General features: G+C 42.0%; 1 protein-coding gene across 5 annotated transcripts in view; it reads left to right on the top strand.

Annotated features, from left to right (window-relative positions):
- The first annotated feature begins 3491 nt into the window (after nucleotides 1-3491).
- GOLGA3 (golgin A3) overlaps nucleotides 3492-14633 on the top strand; it is a 28266-nt gene continuing 17124 nt past the window's right edge. Inside the window, exons 1-8 of one of the 5 annotated variants that reach the window (XM_082066062.1) lie at nucleotides 3492-3660; nucleotides 5534-5892; nucleotides 9335-9493; nucleotides 10485-10597; nucleotides 11092-11774; nucleotides 12985-13096; nucleotides 13705-14011; nucleotides 14428-14630. In XM_082066062.1, coding sequence (XP_081922188.1) covers nucleotides 5760-5892; nucleotides 9335-9493; nucleotides 10485-10597; nucleotides 11092-11774; nucleotides 12985-13096; nucleotides 13705-14011; nucleotides 14428-14630 — 1710 coding nt within the window. In that variant the 5' untranslated portion in view covers nucleotides 3492-3660; nucleotides 5534-5759. Of the gene's footprint in view, nucleotides 3680-4180; nucleotides 4199-5533; nucleotides 5893-9334; nucleotides 9617-10484; nucleotides 10598-11091; nucleotides 11775-12984; nucleotides 13097-13704; nucleotides 14012-14427; nucleotides 14631-14633 lie in introns of those variants that run through there. The other 4 variants (XM_082066059.1, XM_082066060.1, XM_082066061.1 and 1 more) reach the window with 4 other exon arrangements.

Raw genomic sequence — 14633 nt, 5'->3', positions numbered from 1 at the left:
GCTCTTAGCAGTTTCTGTTTTCCAAAACAGCTGGTGTGACCAAACTGAATCCAGCTTTAAACAGGAGGAGGGCATTGGCGAGATACTCTCAGTAACAAGGCCTTCAGTCTTAGTTTATTCTCTGTACGCAAGAGTTTTCATCTGCAAACCTTGTGGTTAAAAACCGTGGCTTTTCATGCTTTCTCAGCCTTCTCTTCTGTGGAGTAGAAGTTGATCAAAACCATTCTTAGCTATGTTGCTATATCAGACACGCCACAGTTACATTTGAGTGTCTCCCCTGTTTATAGAAATGAGTCAGGAAAGTAGCATTTTAAATAGTTACCCATGCTAGAACAGACACTCTAAGAATTGCTTAGGTAGAATGCTGTATAAATGTTTCACATATATAAATAAAATATTAAGGCAGTCTTCAGTAAAGCATATTTCTGAAGACCTGAATTCTATATCCATAGCCTGTATTTAATACAATTCTTCTTTCCTCAGTGACTGTGAGAGGAGAGCCGGGTGCCTGGGACAGATTGCCATGTGCCAATGACAGAGCTATTTATATGTGGTTAGCACAAATTTATTTCTTAATGAAGTTTCTGCAGTCTGAGTGACACCAAATAATAGAAATATGTGAGCAGAAATAGATGCAATAAACACAGGGAATGGGAACATAGTGTTGTCGGTGGCTCGGGAAGAAGATCTCTACTAAGGGAATATTTAGAAAAACATGTTTGTACTGTAATAGCTGTAACTGAAAGCACCATGCATGGGCTTTGTACTGTGCAGAGAGTGCCACCCTCTGCTTCTGCAGAGTATGAAGCCTTTCTCTCTCGCTTGGCTCTTCCTCTGATGCTAGGACAATTCTCTCACACACAGAGGGAGTTACAAAAATACCCTGCTTGGTAGGTAAGTCTGCAAATTGTCTGTCATTCTCTGTTAATTTTAATTCCTAGCTCAGGTCTTTAATTTGGCATTATATGCCTTTTTATTTTGGTTAGAGCAATGATGAATAAATTTGCCTTCCTCTTTCAGGGGCAAGGCCCTGTGAGTTCCTGAAAAATACTGTTCCTACTAAGGTCTGAGAAACCTCAGGTGGGGAGAAGGTGGCACGGCAGCTCCTGCACGCAGCCTAGGGGCACGGTGAGGGAATGCTGTGGCTGGCTGTGGTTAAAGGACTCATTGCTCTACGTTCTGATTTTTATATCTGAAGAATAAGAGAGTGCTCTGTGAGAGGAACTTGGATAGAGTTTAGAATAATCCGTGGGCACTCTCTGTGCTGGAGACAGAGACTGCAGCTTACAGAAACAAGTCTCCTGCAAATGTACATGTATCCCTGCATTTAAAAGCCTTGTTTGTTAGTGTTAGACAATTTTTCTGGCTTTTTAAACAACTACCACGATATCCCTCTGTTGTGCTAAAACTTACGTTACTGATTATCTATATCTTTCAGTAAGAAGGATTCTCTTTCTGTTCAGGCAGCCTGTTCAAGCCTGCTGCAGCTTTGTGCCAGGCTTGGGTGGCAGTCTGTAAACAAGTGGTTATTGCTGCAGCTGGGGGGCCTGGTGCTGTGGCAGACTCGAAAGTAAAAAGGAGATACTTTGAATCTTTACCCAAGTAATAAATTGTCCTAGAGAGTTGGGATCGAAGTCAAGATTAGCAACTCATTGGTCTTGAGTTCACTGTGGGAGGCAAAACTCTTAACTTTTTACATTCTTACACGAAAAGCAAAGCAGCAGATTGAACAAAGATTAGGCATTCAAGTCTTCCTCACGTATTGTCCTTGACAACTTCTGTGAAGAGTATCCAGTGAAAGTCACTACTAAAGAATTTGAAACGCACATTGGTATACGCAAGTTCTCAAGGATTCCTCTCCAATCTCAGAAGAGACTCATTCTGTTAACATCCCTTTTGGCTCAGCTCTCCTTCACCCATACAGACCCCACATATAGTTTACAAGCTCGATGCCAAACATGTGCATCCAGCCAGGAAGGTCAAACTTCAGGTAACTCTGGTATTGAGCCACAGCCTGGGATTGCCCACTAGTGCAGACATCTGGCTCAGGCAGCATAATAGCAGGAGGCTGCTGTTCTCTAAATCCAAATATACTTTTGCCAGGTATTTGTGCAGATCACCCACTGAGACTGTGAATTTGTGAACAGTAAAAGGTGTTTCATTCAGTAGAGTCTCTAAGAAGATTGCACTGAGTCCTTGATCACGCTCATCTAGTCCCTATTTTAGGTCATCTGGCTTGCCAGCCTCTCTCAGACCCGTGCCTCCCTGCATTTCCACTTGCAAAGAGTCTGCTTCCCGAGTTAGTTTATAAAGCAATGTTTTCTTCCAAATCACACCTAGAGCACTACCTCTGCATAATCTGCGCAGGAAAACACCCACATACTGTCATTAGCAATCTGTCAGGAGTTTGATTAACAGGTTTGCAATTTAACCAAGTTAGATTCAGGTTTGGGTTTAACTAGATTCCTGACTTGCTGAACAGCCTCACATCTTCCTAGAGAAACAGCTCGGCGGGTTCATATCAAGGATAATTTGGACACGTTGAGAAAAGCGAAGAGGAATAGCTGGAAAAGCTGACTATGTATGTTTACCTGGCAATTATAATTTGGGTGACAATATGATGTTAGAAGGCATCTTCATTATGAAAATAAAAATGATCAGAGATAAGTGTCGGTGATATGACCTTTCACGGAGACATCTGGTTTTCCAAATCCATTTACTAAGCATTATGGTCCATACGGTTACTCTAGCAAGGTTAGGAGTAAAGTCTACCCAACCAATAAACTCTCCAGCAAGCCCAAAATAATCCCAGTCTAACGAGATGAGCCACTATACTAATGGAAAAAAAATCTAGAAAAGCAAAACCCACCAGTGTAAGTATAGGAAGTAACAGTTGTGTGAAACGCGACTTGACAGTTCCCAGTATCCCAGAGGACTTCTGGGGTGCCCAATGCTGGAAAGATGCTGAAAACCTTTAAGGACTGATTTATGAGCGAAACGGCCATCAGGAATGCTGGGAACAAGCCATGTCATTGAACTCCCTGTAATCTCATCCAGTAAATGTTTATGCTAATGTAGGAATGTCAGTGATCTAGATAATGAAGGCTGCGAGGGGCACACCGCATTACACACAGACTTAATTTTTAATTTATGCGCAGGTTTAATTTTAATTTATGCAAGTCTGCTGCTGGCCTTGGGGTCTTGCACGGAACCCGAAGGGAGCCGGCGCATCCCGCTCGGCCGGCCCGGCCCTGCCCCGCCGCGGGCTCCCCCGGAAACACGGCCCCGCCGCTGCTGCCGGGCCCGGCGTGGGGAGCCCGGCCCGGGTGCCGGCAATAAAAGGCGTTTCCCCTTCCTCCCTGTCCCTCCCGCCGCTCCCGGAAGAGTCCGTCCGGAAAAGCCGCCGCCTCTCCCGCGGGTCTGGCGGCGCTGGCCGCCGCCCCGTTGCGCCAGGCCGCCGCAGCTCCCCGACGAGGGGCGCGGGCCCGGCTGTGCGGGGGCGGCGCGGGAGCGGGCCGGGCCGCGCCGCCCCCGGGCCTCAGCGGCGGCGCCCGGCCGGCGGGGGAGGGAGAACTGCGTTGCACCGCCGCGCCCTCCCCTTCCCGGTGGAGGCAGCGCCACGTCTCGGGCAGGAGCCGGGCGCCAGGCGGGCGGCCCCAGGTCTGCAGAGTCTCGCCGGGTAGGGGGGCGGCGGGGCTCGGGGGCGGCTGGGGCGGGGCGGCCGGGCTCTGCTTCAGGCCGGGGAAGCGCGTTCGGGGTTGCCCTCCCTGCCCGCGGCCTGCGCGGAGCCGTCCGGCCCGGCTACGTGGGCTGCGGCCCCCGGGCTCCGGCCCGGCGTCCCGGAGAGGTGTCCCGGCTCCCGCCCAGGGACCCCGCGGGCGTGTCTCGTCGGGCGGCGCCCCCAGTTTGGGACAGGACTCCGTTGCCCTCCTGGTTATTGGTGTTTTAAACAAAAGAGCTTGTTTTCGTACAGCTCATTTCTCTGTGAGGCTGCTGCTGGGTTCCCGTGTGTGTGTGCGTGTGCCTGCCTGTGCTCAGCACAAAGATACAAAAGGGCTTTGAGGCCAAAACACTCTAACCTTTAACGTTTGCGAGTGGGTTGCACAGGAGAAAGCTGTTCTTCAGGATCCTGGTTATTCAAAGATGTTTTATGACAAGAATAACAAACCATCTCATGTTCCCTGGATTTTGCCACAGTGTAAGCAGTGTAAATTGTGCTTGCCTTTTGCCTGCAGTTCCTCTTTGAGACCTGTCATGTAGTATCTTTTTGCCATACAACGGCTGTTCTTCCAGAAGTTTTATTGTAAGCTTTATTATACAGAATGGCTTTAAAAATCAATAACAAATCACAGTGAAGGTATTAATCTTTCTGTTTGGTGGAGGTTTCTCTTTTAGGAATATATTCCAGCTTTCTGGCTCCTTCACGGTTCACCCCGATGATGGTCACCTATCTGATAATCTAGTCCTGTGTATCCTGAGTTAATAGGAGCTTCGGTAACGCTTTGGAGATGTCTGGTGGTGTTGCTGGGTGACCAGGGCAGCTTGGTACAGTAGAAGTTAACACAAGTGCTGTCTGGAGATATGGAAGGAATGTTGCTCAAAATGTTTACGTTCATGTAAAAATGAAATTTCAATATCCCTGACCTGACATTCTCTCCTCATTGCCTCCCTCCATTTGTTTTTTTTAACTGGTGATTTCTTAAGTTTCTTTTGTAAAGAGGAACCATAACACTTTTGTAGTCTAAGTTCAGCTGTCAGTAACTATTTTAACAAATTTGAAATAACTTGAAATAACTATTTCCAACAGCTTCTATCATATTGTATTAGTTGGCTGGGTCTATACCCCAAAGTAAGATCTGAATGCCTGGAGAATAATTTGTAAGTTCGATAAACTGTGTTTGACAATGCTTCTCTTGACTTGCCATAGAGGAAGGCAGCATTGAACTGCAGCCCAGGCCACGTTCTGACTGCCAACACAGGCTGTAATTAGTAGTTCAGGCTCAGTATGGTGATACATACCGGTTGCTCTGCAGACAAGTAAACAGTAATGATGTCATTTAATTAAAAAATAAATCTGAATTCCATACTGCATTCTAACTGAAGTTATTGAAACTTAAATGGCAGGATGTCCTTGAAAGGGAATATATGTTATGAAAATCCAAACTGTAGTTTACAGGTCAAAATGCTGCTTTGAATACTGGCTCACTTATTAAAGTAGAGGCCAAAGAGACATTTCCATTAAAAAGGACAGTGATCTTAAATCAGTTGTCTGGCTGACTATTATCTTGTTGCGTCATTATGCTGGTGTATCAATGCTACTAAGAAAAAAAAGTTCTGAAACTGTTAAATAGATCACTACTTATTCACAAAAGCTGGATACTTGTTGTATTTCATTGTCTCTGTTATTAACCCATGTCCTGTTTCTGTTTGTTGTAGCTGGGCTGGTGGGTAATCTGTGTGTACTGTTTGTTTTTTAACTCATATTTTCAAAGCTCTAAGAAATGTTTGTAAGTTCACTACATTTTGCTTCTAGAGAGTGCAGCTCCTTCATGATTACAGTTTTGCCTGCGAGCTGTTTCTGTGATCTCCTGGAACTATCGGCTGCCTGCTGCACGCCAACAGCTGTAAAGCTCACAACTGTGCTCCTGTGTAACATCTCGATGCCGTTGTTGCTGATGGAGAGAAACAGGACTTGGTAGTTCACTTGGTGGAAAATTATTTGGAAGAAAAACTTTCCAGGGATCTGGATTACTTCTACCATGGACTCCTCATCTGTCCAGCAGGACATTCACTTGGAGAACAGAAGCAGTAATGTGGCCCTTAGCAGCTCTGAAGAACTTCTGGATCATAACGCCAAGTCAGATTTGCCAGTTACAACAGATGAAATTAACAGTAAGTTGCTTCATATACACTGAATTGTTTCGTACTCTTACCCAGGCTTCTCTACAACTACCTATTTTGTTGTTCAGGTGATGCTGAAGGACTTTTTTCCTTGAGGTCAAGAATTTCTTGTACAGCGGTTTTAAGCAAGCTTGAATACTATGGCTCTGTCTATGGGAAAATTCTCTTTTGTTTTAAAAGTTGTTCTTTCAAAACAAAACCAAACTCTTAAGTACTATTGGCTATCAGTTGAGTACATGCTGCCCAGGGTGTTCATCTGTCTTCTGATAGTGTTTCCAAGAGTACATACCTGAAATTACTAGAACTAATAATTCTGCGGTTATTATTGTGGAGTAAGATCATGACTGGAGTATTTATTCTGGCAAAATAGATTTTCCTAATAAATCGATTAGGTAAAAATCCAAATGTACTCAAAGTTTCTCTAAACTTCCATTTATGGTTGTGAAATGCTGGCATGTACTGTCCAAGTTATCTCAAAATAACTTTTATCAGCAATCTCTAAAATAAATTAATTGTGCAGCTGTTCACAAGAAACTTAAGAGAGCGCTGGTCTGAGTAGGTCACAGAATCAGACTTCGGATGGAAGGGACCTTTCTGGGTCTCCTAGTCCAACCTCATGCACAGAGCAGACCTGGTTTTGAAGCTGGATCAGGTTGCTCAGAGCCTTGCCCTGTTGAATTCTGAAAATCTCCAGACAGAGGTTCAACAGCCTCTCTACACATTCCAGTATTTAACTGCTTTCCCTGGGAAAATCCTCTCCTTGTATTGAATTGAAATCTGTGTTTCCACTACAGGTAACTGAGGATATGTTGGTATATAAGGATATAGTGGGAGATGGGTGGAGGGGGTGTATATGTTGCAGGTGCGTAGATACACAAAAGTACACGGGTTCCTTACGTAAAAGCAGGTGATCACGTGATGGAGTTATTGGCCTTCCACCCTCCTCTCCTAGCACACATTTGTCCTCTTGTCACGTACAGGAAAGTGGAGGCTTGAGACTTTATTTGCAGTTCTTACACCGTGTGTTATCGAACTGGCAGAGTGTAGTTATATGATGATTCATTCATTTTTTATGAAGTTGGAGATCACATATTCCTGTCTTCTTCTGTGTTGGACCTCATCCAAACAATAGAATTGTGGCTTACAAACAGGTAGTGAGTCTTTTTACTGTTTTCGGTTTAATTGCATCTCCTCCCCCACTGTTCCAAAAAGACCGCAGTTGTAGTGATGCTACTGCAATTAAATTACTTTAGTTCAAGGCAGCATTTAGATTCTGAGTGTCCTATGGCCTCAGTAAGTTGTCAGGAAACCATTCCTCCAGAATTTTGCTCCAGCATCTCTTGTCTATATATACCACTCACAGTTATGAAGATAAAAATATAAATAAAGTATAAACCTGATACAGGTTTCCGAAAGACAGGCAGAAGCAATGTTTCTGAATACGTGAGGTATCTTCTTGGCTTCTTGTGACTGTTCTTAGCACTAACCTTTATTTTAAGTTTGGTTTTGACAATCTTTTAAAATGCCTTAAACTCTGATTTTGATCAGTCATTAAAAAAGAAGTCATGTCCTCTGTCCTTCTTTGCATCCTTGTTGCTCCCATCCCTTCCATTGTGCCTCCAAGTGTTTTTGTGACCGTATGGTGAACTAAATCAGATAACTGATTTAGGCTGAAACGCCCTGAAAATGTTCTGTGTGTGACAAATAAGATACTCAAAAGTGTTTTAACTAAAATGTTAGAGATATGATGGGTTTTGGCCACCTAGGGCTGAAAACTTTTTACCCACATTCAGTTTCCTTATTCAGTTTCCTCTGAGATGGTTAGCTGTACTGACATCTGTGACGGCTTAAGGGAGAATGCACCACAGAAGTGGGAACAAATGGTTAGGGGTGGAAATTTATCTTTCCCTCTTTAAGTTACTCTGAAATGATATTTGACTGCACTTGAAATGTTTTGCTTTCTTTGATAACAAAAGGGAAAACAAAAAGTCCTTTCTTCCTACATGTAACTTGGTTTATTTAAGTTCAGGATGCGCTTTAATGTTCTCCACGTGCATGAATGATAATAGCTTTACTCTGGAATTGGTTTGCTTTCAATATTTTGTAGTGATTCATTATATGGGGGTAAAAGTTTAACAGCAATGTGTTAATGGTCTGGTCTAAATTAGTAACTAAAGTTTTGTTTAATTGTCATAATCGACTTCCTGGCTACAGAATATTTCTTCATATGAATCTTAGAAACTTCTAGTTTTGGGAGTATCTGTTTCTCAGTTCTGGTTTCTTGTGATGTGGGCTTTTTGTGTGTGTTTCTGGTTGGTTGGTTTTTCCTTATTTGTTTTTTCTTTCCCCCACATCATCTTTGAGCAGACTTTAAAAAAAGGAAAACAACAAACTGCTTGTTCAAGTCTGTAGTTCCGAGAGGAGGGGTAAATAGAAAGAGGAAACTTGATTTTTCCCACTTGCAAATACTTTGTGGTCATAAATGTTAAATATTTTAAAACATATTTTTGAAGATTTCTTTTTTTCTTTTTTTTTTTCCACATTATTGCAGTGTGTTCCAGTTACTCCAATGGTACGTGATTTGGGAATGAACAGAAGGGCAGTGGCCCTGCTCATTTGAGATCTATAATCCTTTTAAGTTAGAAGCATGGTTTTGTTGCAACAGCAGCTTCATAAATGTAATGTGCCCCCAACTGAGTGAAGTAGAACTGTATGACAAATGCAAAGCATAAACCTGTGAAGTGTTGAATTAAGTTCTGAAGATGCATTTTTCCTGATGGAAAAGAAAAATCAATCAAATCACAGAATCATAGAATGTCCTAATAAGTGGGGATAAAATTTGTGTTTAAGGGGTTCTTGAATTGCCTTTTACTTGGTAGATTTATTATTTTGATACGTGAGCTTTGCTACTGTATTCTTGATGAAGATGTTCTATTTGAAAAATTTAAACTCAGTTTAAAATTGAGAAACTCTGCTTGGCCCAGGCTGGAAGTCGGGACGGTGTCTGCTTTTTCTGGGTGCCCAGCAGCTCAGCAAATAGCTGAATCATTCGGCACAGGCCCACAGTCCCCGAGTCTTATTTGTAGTAGGTTGCCACTCAGTGTGACACAGATCATGTTACTTGTACTCAGTGCTTCATGCTTCTAAACCTAACATGATTTAAAAACCCATGTGAGGTTTTGAAGATGTTTTATGATTGCTTTTGAGGTCTTGCTTGAAGGCAATGTAGTAAAGCAAATGAAAGGTACTTGTTCTGGTCTTTTTAAATGAAGAATCAACAGTTGTTTATAAATTTCCTCCTGCCAGTTGCTGTCACTTGCAATTTCTATATTCTTACAGTCTGAAGGCAATAGCGATAGCATTGTATTTGGCTGGAGGTGTGAAGATAAATGTGTTGGCTTAGAGCGTAAGTCAGTGAAACTTTCTTTTCCAGCTACCAGTATTGATGTCAACAAAGTGCCAAATGAAGAGGGAAGTCTGGAGATAAACAGCAAAGTGGACGCCTACCAGAATGGGCCAGAGTCGCTCTTCCCCAACTCTCCTGTATCTTTTGACCCCACCAGCAATGTGCAGGGTCAGGAGTCGTCCCCAGGTGTGACTGGTTTCCATGACAGCCTAAGGAAGTCTCAGGGAACTAGTGCTGAGGGCATAGTTCTTAGAAAGGAAGCTTTGCAGTCCCTCAAACTAAGTCTTCCCATGCAAGAAACTGAATTGTGTAAGCATCTGTTTATGGTGGTGCCTCCGCTTTCTCCTGCTGCATAGAGCTTTTCACTCTGAGCCTGGCTCTAGAATTCTATATCATCATTTAAGCTTGGACTAAACTTCATTTTTGCAGTAAGCTTTTACTTTGAACGACAATTCATTTTCTTTCAGTAAACCACCATCTGCTGCAGCTAAGGCACGTGCCTTACCATTTAAAAATTGTTCTTATGCTGGAGGGCAATTTGTGCTTTCTGGGGCTGAAGCTATTCTAATCTTGATTATTAGGAGTAACAGGTGACATTAAAAAAAGATAGAACAGCAGAACCAGGTGATTTTAAGCTAAGTAGTAAAGGGGAGAAGGGAAGAGCAATAATGGTGAGAAGCCTTTGTATTAAGGTGTCTACTACTGCAGGAGTTCTCTGAACTAATGTTTTCGAAAAGCCTACTACTATGGGAAGGATTTAATGTGAGTTAACGAAAAGAAAGAAAATCTGTCTTGGCAACATCTTTTTCTGACCTCTAGGGAATGAGTGGACTGCGTAAGTCTTGCTTGGTTTTATGATTTCAGTACTGTCAGAAGTGCAGGACAGGTGAGATTAAATGACAGCAGTAGCTTTGTTCTTGCTGTGTAATCTCTTGTCATATACACATGGAGGGACTACAGCATTTGCAAGTGGAGCAATGGAAATACACAGGCTTTATCAATTCTTAGAGATATATTAGAAGAGGGTATTCTGAGTTGCATGCTGATGGGCTTTCCTTGCGTTCCTTGCTTAAGCATGAAGCATGTTGCTGATGGTAGATGGGGCTCTTTCCTTTTGCATCGGATTTGCCTGTGCGGGAATTTTCCGTTTGACTGCGAAGTTACATTTCACTTACAGGCTCAGTAGAGTCTTCACTCCCATTGGAGAAAGAAGAACAAATAAGACTTCAAGCCAGAAGACGGCTAGAAGAACAGCTCAAACAATACAGAGTGAAGAGACATCAAGAACGAGTGAGTACTGTACAACAGCGTGTTGTTGAGAAGCTTAAAAACTTTATCCTTTCTGTGCTCTAAACTACTGTTTTCTCTGCTTTAAACATTCAGTAGCTTTCTCAAATGTGAGAAGGTGTTTTTTTTTTTCTTCTGGACATGCAAAATTTGGTTCTGTTACCTCATGGGTAATGTACCATTTGGTGCTACTTACAACAGGGCAAGAAAAAAAAAACCACAAACAAACCTTAAGTAGCCTGAATGATCAATTTTTCCTATATTTTTCACTTAGCTTTTGAAGTCTACCTTGATCATTTTTGACATGCCTATACTGAGCCTTGATAGGGTTGATTGCTGATGGAATTTACCTTGTTTATGAAATGATGCATATATTTAAATATTAATATAAAACTGTAGAGCTTTACCTATGAAGTTCTACAGCAAAATGAGTCTTTGCTAGTTCAGTCATAGCATTCTGGAATTTATTGTTGATTCTTTACTTTTTGTCTATTCAGTCTACATCCAAAACCCGTCCTTCCAGCACCCTAGATCCTGAGCTGATGTTAAATCCAGAAATCTTGCCAAGAGCTAGCACTGTAGCAATGACGAAAGAATACTCCTTTTTGCGGACCAGCGTCCCTAGGGGCCCAAAACTGGGTAGCTTGGGACTTCCAGTATCCTCAAAAGAGAGAAGAAGTGCAAGATCTAAGCCCGGTAGGATCCGATCTTTGGCTGACTACAGAACTGAAGAATCGGGCTCCGGAGATGCTACTGGAAATTTTGTAGCTACTGATTTATCTGGTGGGACTCTCAAGCAAAGCAGAAGTGGTCCAGCATCAGTTGTTTCTGAGATTAATCTGCCCTCTGACACAGACGATCGAATAGAGAATTCCTCCCTGGCAGGAGAAGTCATTTCAGAGCTAGATGGGAGTGAAGCAGGAATGAGGCTGGATGGAAATGAGAGTGACAGCTCTACCTACAGCAGCGTGTCGGGAAGAGGGCTGTATAACAGCTCACAGAATGCAGAAGGCAGGCAGGGTATTCCATATACAATAAATGGTCAGAAGATACATCCTGATGCAATGGGGCAATTTCCTTCCATCAGTGAGGTGCTACGGGCTGCGGCAGTGGAGCATCAAGCCCGAGAGCAAGAAGTTAATGGGGAAGTACGGAGCAGGAGAGACAGTATTTCTAGCAGGTAAGAGAGATCACTGTACAGTGAGGCCATTATTAAGCATTATACTTTATTAGAATAGGCAGCTTATGACTCTTACCCTCTACTAACTTTTTAAACTTACATTAATTGTGATCAAATCTGCTGTTAACATACAGATTCTGAAAGAAACCGGAAGGTCATGTCACTTGAGTACCTATTTATGAAGTGTATCTTTAGAGAGAGATGTCTTTAGCACTAATAGTTTGTTTTAAATGTTCTGCTAGCACCTGCTTCTATCTGCATTTTCTTGGGAAAATCACTGAATCACTGATGTAGCATTGGTCTTTAAAGTCTGAAAGTGTAGACCTGACTGACTCAGTGATATTTATTATAGTCCTTTTCCTGATCTACTCATGTACCTTTCAGACCTCAAATAGTTATGAAAGGCTAAGAGTCTTGTCCTACGTACTCTTATCCTCTTCAGCCCTTTAGAATGAGATTTGTGGTAGGTATTAAACTACGATCCAGGAAGTGAGTGGATAACTGGTGAAGCCCTAAAAGTACAGTTGTGTTTATCAGTTGTCTGGAGATATGTGTTTTATCTAGCACACATGCTAACTTTGAAATGTCCTTTTTTTCCCCCTTCTTTGGAATGAAGGGTAATTCACCCAGATGGTAAAATAAGTTGTTGACAATTATTCCAGCTTAGACTTAATTCTTACAGGAATGAGAGGGAGGAGAAGATCTTGCCCCTTTTTCTCTAGACTCCTGGCTGTACATCAGGGAAGGAGCATAAGGAATCCCTTATACCAAATACCTGTTCTTCTTTTGCAGCAGCTGTTGGTATTTCTCAGGCAGACAATTAAAACAGACAATTGCAGACAGTAGTTGTGGAAGTTTTGTGCTCTCATTATGTCCATTTGTCTGCCTATAAAGGGATATGCAGATACAGAATACAGTGGAGTCAGCCATTGCACTTGTGTAAAATAACAAACATATGACTGCCACACTAGATAATAGTTGCTGCAAGTATAGGAAACTGATGTATCAAACCTTAGCATGAATAAAATTTCTTTATCTCTTTGGGTAATAACTATGTTCTGGAGCCATCGTCAGGCCAGAAAAAAAAAGTCCAAATTCTAGGTCACATGTGGAGCCTGAGTATCTCTTAATTTCAGCTTCAGTTTTCTTCTGATGAGGTGACTGTTGTATTCTAACCCTTGAACTGTATATGTGCTGTCTTTGTCTCCAGTGTTTCTATGGAAAGCTCTGTCGCAGGAACTCATGATGAAATGTTGCAGGTCCTGAAGGAGAAGATCAGACTTGAAGGGCAACTAGAAGCGCTCTCACTAGAAGCTAATCAGGTTAGAAAATGAATTTCAATTTCTGTATTTAACAAATTATAATAGTATGTTAATTTTCAAGAGCCTCTTGCTCATTACATGGGAATTGTGTTTTATCAAAATATTGCTGGATAAGGTTATATATTAGGAAGATAATGTATAAAACTTGACAAGTACAAGGATGCTTAAGAGGATAAATATAAAGTTAGTAAAGTCTTCAAAGGCTTAATTTTTTTTTTTTAAATAGTAAAATTTAAAGAGAGTTGATGAATCCAGAGTAACGCTAGCTATGTCTGTATAGCTGCATTGTCTCTTTGTGTTGATTGGTGGTATAACACATATACTAGAAAGTGTTCTTCTTTTATGTGTGGAAACAGATGTTATATTAAAAATCCTGATATGATTACTGACATACAAAGCTATACATCTTGTAGAGGCTTTCCCAGTATTTGATTGTTTGAAATACCTGCTGAGATGTGACTTTAAAAAAGAAATTTTTTACAAGCCAGTGGTCTTTGCCTTAGCAAAGCCATTTTTGCTGGGCATCTTCTTTAGTCAGCCGTTAATGTATTTTCTCTTAAGACTTCTGTATTTTGATTTTTTTTTTTTTTTTTTTGGGACACGTTCAGGCTCTCAAAGAGAAGACTGAGCTACAAGCCCAACTCGCAGCTTTGAACATGAAACTTCAGGCTCAGATGGAGCACAGCCAGAGCAGCCAGCAGAAGCAGGAATCTCTGAGCGCAGAAGTGGCCACGTTAAAGCAGTCTTGCTGGGATCTGGAACGAGCAATGGCTGACCTGCAAAATGCCTTGGAAGCAAAGAATGCTAGTTTGGCTTCTTCAAATAATGATTTGCAGTTAGCAGAGGAGCAGTACCAAAGGCTCCTGCTGAAGGTTGAAGATATGCAAAAAAATGTTCTCACCAGAGACAGCACAGGTGGGATGATACAAATTACAACCTTTAAAATTTTTTATTCCATAAATCACTTTATTTCAACATAATTCTGAAGTCCTGGAAGAAAAATTAATTTTAATTTGTGTTTCATTGATGACATACTAATGAACTGGTCTGAATTTTAAGATGATAGTTTTAAATTTTGTGTCACGTAAGTGCTACAGTTTGCAAGCTGCCACTGCCAGCCTGGAGAGGGAGTCATAAATATCTAGTCTGGTAACTGTTTGACAGTGGACTAATGGTTTTTAGAAAATTTTACAGATATTGGTTTTTAATGATGACTTTACATGGCAGGATACCTGCATCCAGCAGGGGATTGGACTAGATGATCTTTTGAGGTCCCTTCCAATCCCTGACATTCTGCGATTCTGTGAAGTTCTTTATTTTTCTTTTTCTAGTGCATGATCTGCGACAGCAGTTGGCTTCCTTGCAGAACCAACTTCAGAAGGTTCAGTTGGAACGGACCACACTGACCAATAAGCTGAAGGCATCTGAAACAGAAATCACGGCGCTCCAGAATGTGCGACAGTGGTACCAGCAGCAGCTTGTACTGGCACAGGAGGCCCGTGTCAGGCTGCAGAGTGAGATGGCCAATATACAGGTA

The sequence above is a fragment of the Streptopelia decaocto genome (genome assembly GCF_964273445.1).
Source record: "Streptopelia decaocto genome assembly, chromosome: 15".
In the NCBI taxonomy this organism is placed as follows: Eukaryota; Metazoa; Chordata; class Aves; order Columbiformes; family Columbidae; genus Streptopelia; species Streptopelia decaocto.
Note: the sequence above shows the minus strand (reverse complement) of the source record. Positions and strands in the feature narration are given on the sequence as shown.